At 32.8% G+C, this 6,020-nt stretch overlaps 1 protein-coding gene across 1 annotated transcript in view; it reads right to left on the bottom strand.

Annotated features, from left to right (window-relative positions):
- Window positions 1-1,752: 1,752 nt before the first annotated feature.
- Window positions 1,753-6,020, bottom strand: part of LOC129231132 (uncharacterized) — a 124,820-nt gene continuing 120,552 nt past the window's right edge. The window contains exon 4 of the mRNA XM_054865379.1: window positions 1,753-1,964. Coding sequence (XP_054721354.1) covers window positions 1,753-1,964 — 212 coding nt within the window. The remainder of the gene's footprint in view (window positions 1,965-6,020) is intronic.

Raw genomic sequence — 6,020 nt, 5'->3', positions numbered from 1 at the left:
GTTTTCTCCAATATAAATACGTTCTATTTCTCATTTGAAACGTAAGTTCAAAAAACAAAAAAGCTTAGCCAAAATGTAATCCCTAAAAAAAAAAAAAATTATGTTATCTTTATCCCTATCTAATCCCTATTGGGATAAAATCAAATTAGTCCTAGTCGATGTGAAGAAGCACGAATTTTATTCACAGATTTGTAACTTAGAATTATTCCAGGGGCTAGACAATGGGCATTAAATCAAATTATATCAATAAGCAATCAAAGTTGCACACACTTAAAGGGAAATACTTTAGTTTTTCAATTTTGGGGGGAGGGGGGATCAATGGCCCCTCCTGACTACCCAAAAATGATGTGCCAGGTTTTCAGTAAACGACAGTCGATTCATTCAAACAAAAACTTACATGATTAAAAAGTAAATAAATAAATTGGGACCTTTTCCTGAAAATTTTTATTTTGGAATGCCCCCGAAAAGTTAAAAGTTTCCTTTGCCAGGTTTTTTCGATATTATCTTAGTTAAAATCAGAATTATGAGCAATTTTTGCAAATAAATGGATAAATTGATTTAAGAGCGATGCATTTTTCAAGTTGCGAATATTTACAGAACTTTCATCTTGCATTGGAATACATTATGGAATATTTCCTTACTTAGGTTAAAACAGTTCGTCTTGCTAGTAACATGAAGACAATGTGCGCCGTCAATTTGGGAGCGAAAAAAAAAGAAACCTTTTTTTTAAAAAAACTTGCTCAAAAAAATACCATCTGATTTTACCCCTAACCAGGGAACCACATGAATAATGCAATTAAAAAAAATGTTGAAATAGGTAGCAACTGAAAGAGCATATTGAGACTTTTTTTTCGACACAAAAAGTGTTTGCCCTCATACTTCCGTTATTGAGATATAAGGTCTAAACGTCCGGCAAATTTTTAAGAAAAGAGCCAAATTTTTGGCGAGAATTTAAAGGCAAACTTCTCGCCGAAAATTTCACCATCTGCATATGGTAAGACATCCATCTGCAAAGCGTGTAAAAGATGTCTCCTATTCCTAAATAAAACTCGCTAAATTTGGCGACTTTTCGTACAATTTCGACACATTTTAAGGCCTTATATTTTGATAACGGGGGACACGAGGACAAATAATTTATGCATCCAGAACCATGTTTTACTATACTCTTTCAAATGTTTTTTTTTTCATTATTGTACTATGGTATGGTTTCCTGGTATGTGTATAGGGTTTTAAAAATCTGTTTACAATTCCAAGTTAATTGTATTTATATCCAAGTAAAGAATATCCGAAAACAAATGAGGCTCATTTCAACGGAAATTTTGAAAACAATTTCTCATTGCAAACTTGCAAAATTTGCAAAACGCCATCTAAACAGAAATTCTCTCACAAATATGTTACAATCCAATTACATAGTCACAAAACGAAATGAACAGAATAGAAAGCTCTTGGATTGTTTTGAAACTGTATTTTCATGCACTGTCTGCTCTATGCACTGTTTTATTCCAAGCTCGAAAAGGAGTATTTTCTAATAGAAATGAAACTTTTGATATTAATTACTCTTTCTTTTAAATTTACAAAACATAATTCGATTTTTTTTAAAGTAGTTACCCTTTCTTTTACATTATCCAGGCTGTATTTGATTTTGAGTTTGCAAAATTACTCGCATCACAAGCTATTTACAGATTATTGACACTTGATCAGTCATAAATACTGTGGCAGTGATGAATGATGATTATGTCCTTTCCATTCGTGTTACTGCAGAATGCGTTGTCGGTTTGTTAATAGCACAAAAAATGTAAGAATCACAACCACATAATGCAAAGCCGCTTTGCCCGATGAATTGCAAAGATCTTTGTCACAAGTACATCGAACAAGTCTCCATGCAACTGTAGTTTCAGTTTGACAGTCGTTGGTAAGTTTATGACCATCTTGCAGACAATTTCTTCTCCACTGCTCCATCTCATCTATAAAATGAAAAAAAAAAGTAATGCATGAAAATACTGAAAAATTATTGTTTAGGTAACAATAGAAGCAATACTCCACTCCCAAAAAATATATTCAAAAGCAAAACAAAGAAAAACACTGAGCATTCACCCGCGGGCATTCTTTTGAATTTTTAACATCCTGAAATTCAAATTATGTTTTACCTAATCACGATTTGTGATAGGACCCTACTCGATGGGTTTCTTGTTTTTACGAATTGCTGCAATCGCGATTAAAATTTCGAAAAACATAATTTAAATTCAAGACGTTAAAATTCAAATGAATGCCAGGGCAGGGTGTTGTTTCTGTATGAAGAGGATTGTGTAAAGTCTAGAGGGTATAAATCAAGTTGAGGAGGGATATGCTCGGGGAGGCCCGTGGGATAGAAATAAAAATTCAAGTGAATTTTTCATATTCAAAATTTCTGTGTGAATTTTAAAAATTCTGGGTGAATCTCAAATTTACCCACCCAGGGGCTGGGTGTTGTTTTTGTCTGAAGAATATTGTGCAATGTTTAGAGGACTGGGTATAAATAAAGTTGAGGCTTGTGGAGGCCATTGGACCCGAGGCGTTTGCATTGTAAGCATGGTAAAATAAAATTTAAAAAACATCAACTACGGTCAAGTTTAAGCAATGAGCTACCGTGATTGTTTAAAAAAAAAAACAAGATAATATCCAGGTATTACACAAAATTACTTTTACCGATATCTTCTGGAATGCTAAACTAGACACAGAAATGTATGATTTTATGCTAATGGCTGGTTTTTGTAGTCAATCAAAGTTGAAATTCAGTATTTTAGTTATGAACCAATATTGATTGTATCGTATATATGCCTACCACGCACTAGTGAAGTAAATTTGTTTATAGTATTGTGGGAAGAAAGATCATTCAATTCAGATTTTAAATCAATCATCATTACGTTTTTTACTTCCTTTTACAAAAAAGGAAGTATTGTATTCGCGAAAAAATTTTCACTCAAAAATCGACCTTAATTTCCATTTTACTCATCCCCGAATGAATGTTGAGTTTTTTTTTTTTTTTTTCGACTCGACTACACGTGGATAAGTGCCTAAGAACGTATAGACACGTGAAATATCCATTTTGACGATTCCCGAGTTAATTACAACGAGTTTTCTCGTGACGTCTGTATGTACGTATGTGCGTTATGTGTGTATGTGCATATGTATGTCGCATAACTCAAGAACGGTATGTCCTAGAAAGTTGAAATTTGGTACGTAGACTCTTAGTGGGGTCTAGTTGTGCACCTACCCTTTTGGTTGCATTCGGGTGTTTCTAAAGTTGTCGTTTGGTCCTTTTGGGGGGATTATTGTTAATTTCGATGTAAACTCAAGTGGTGTTATCATTTGGCAGACACTTGGCGATACATCGCCAGTCTTTTGGTCACCAACTTGGTGACAAATTTGGCAATTTTTTTAAAAATCTGGTTTCAATTTGGCCACTGTTGGTGATATTTAGAGAGTAAACTATTGAATCACATTAAAAATGCCAATAATGGGGAAATGACATTAAATTGGAGTAAAAGGAAGTCATGTGATGTCATCAGCTCGTTATCTTCAAATATTTGATATTTATCTCTATGCTGCCATGCGAAGAACAGATTAAAAAAATATTTCCCATTCGCAAATGACCAGGAAACATTGTATTTAGATAATATGTGTGACAAAGAACTACCTGGTGACCGTATTTCAATTTTGATAAAAAGTGCAGATACGACTTTTGTGCTTAGCACTGCAGCCGGTGAGCGATGTGACTCACTTAAAATAAAAACAAGTTATTACATAAACGTAATAGCTATGATGTAAGTTTCTAAATTACATTTTATAGAGAGAACGAAAAGACAAAAAGTATTAGAAAACATTCTTAAATCATAATCTCTCTAAAATTAAAAGTGATTAATACTGATCAGGAAACAAGAATCTGTAATTGTTGAACAGCAATATAAAATTGCATGATATGCTTGAAGATGGTATTGCTTTCGTAAAGAGATCCATACATTTTCTTTATGATCTTTAGTGTTACGTTCCGCATTGGAATAAATTACTTGAAGATTGAAACTGGTCTTGATTTTTACATACAAACTTAAATAAAACGCATGCGACTCATTTCAAATAAAAAGTTCGTTTAGCAATAATTTGACCTTTTCAAGTTTTTCATACATACTTTTGATGTCTGTAGCTTGTTTTGAGTCCTGATTTTTGCAATATTTGACGGATGTAAATTTTTGCAACAAAGTGTAAACGTGCGCACATGTGCGTGTCGTGCAGAAGATAACCAAAAAAAAAGCTAGTATTCAGGGTTTGATAACTCAATATCATTGAGTTCAGATGTGAGGTAGAAGAAGTGAATGTATTAAAAATGAGAAACCGAATGAAGTTAATTAGAGAACTTTTGCTTTTTATTGGTTCGAGTTACTTCATACAACAGCCGAGGCAACAAGGAAACATATGCTGTGCTAGAGTTGAAAGTTCGATGGACCACATCACTGTAACAGGATGGTCGTTTTACACTGATATTAATTATTATAATGGTCAAGATTATCATCATGATAGTCATAATAAAATATTATTATCGCCGTAGTATAGAAGAATTGGTGAAAATATGGCTTTAAGTGGAAGAACGTGAAGGCCTGTAGATCGAATTCTAGGTTTCTAATGTTGCCAATGCTTTAGTAAAGCATTTAATTACGTAGTTGATTGCAAAACTTCTGTCTCACCCTAGTACTTGATCTTTCAGTTTGATTCATAGTTCATATTTAATTTTATGTTCATTTATTTCATCCTATATAATAATATCCTCGATTTAAAATGAGTGATCAAAAATATCATGTTTTTGAACTAACAAGTTTAATAAAACAAAGACTAATTTTTTATACGCATATAGCATTGACAACATCAACAGACAGATCGCAAAAAAGTGTCTGTTATCGTTTTAAAAGTTTTAAGATTGAATCAAATTGGAATTGGTTTTTAATAAGCATTTTATAAGATTAAGATAATCTGTTTAATTTTAGTAGCATTGTTAAGAGTTAAGAACCAACAATTTCAGAGATAATTGGCAACACACTGTGTGAAAAATGTCTAATAGCTTTTTAATTGCAGAATATTACAACAGAAATGAAAATTTTGTTTTTCAGACGAAAATATATTTTATAAGGTGTTCTTTTTTAAAATCATTTAAAAAGCTTTTTAGTTTTTCTTTTAGTTATTTCTTTTTTAAGAGGTTTTGGAATCAAAGTTGAAATTATTTTAGTGCATTTTATAAAATTAATATCTGTATTTCTTTTTTATAAAATTTTTTTCAAAGTTGAGAGGCTTGGAGGCTTTTCGAGATTTAAAAGAAATGAGATTATTTCTCTAATGGCATAATATTACACAACAAAGTTACAGGCACGTGTCACTAAGACATCTCCGGCGTAAAATAAGTAAATTGCGACTGGTCACTATTTGATCGGTCACATAGTGAAAAGATTAGTGAAACACCACTTTGTGACGTCATCTCACACTAATTTGTAAGTTTCTGCAAATTGGTGATTTTTGTTTTATAAAAATAGCTTAAGAGTTGGAGGGATTTTCGAGCTTTAGAAAGAAATTAAATGATTTTTCTGATGGCATAATATTATACGGCATAAATTTAGAGACTTCACTACGAGTCACAATGTTTACAGTTAGAACCTATAGGACCCTTAGTCACAGTCACAAAGAGACAAAATTGCAACCTCTCATGACACATTTGTTGCATGAGACTTAACTGCGTTTTCGTTGCAAAAAAAATCGTGACCGGTCATTATTTCACATTGTGTAAATATTAGGTAACGCTACTTCCTGACATCACCACGAACTGTAATTTGCAAGTTGCAGCAACCTGTTGATAACTTTACAGCATAGGCGTCGGAACGGGGGGAGCTGAGGGAGTTTGAGCTTCCCTGGAATATTTCACACCGGCTTAGTTCCCCCGGAAAATTCTTGCACTGCTGCTTTTTGCCGTACATTGTTTACCTCAAACCTGATTTCAAAAA

Source organism: Uloborus diversus, chromosome 10, assembly GCF_026930045.1.
Source record: "Uloborus diversus isolate 005 chromosome 10, Udiv.v.3.1, whole genome shotgun sequence".
Classification (NCBI taxonomy): domain Eukaryota; kingdom Metazoa; phylum Arthropoda; class Arachnida; order Araneae; family Uloboridae; genus Uloborus; species Uloborus diversus.
This window is presented reverse-complemented; position numbering and strand designations above follow the sequence as displayed.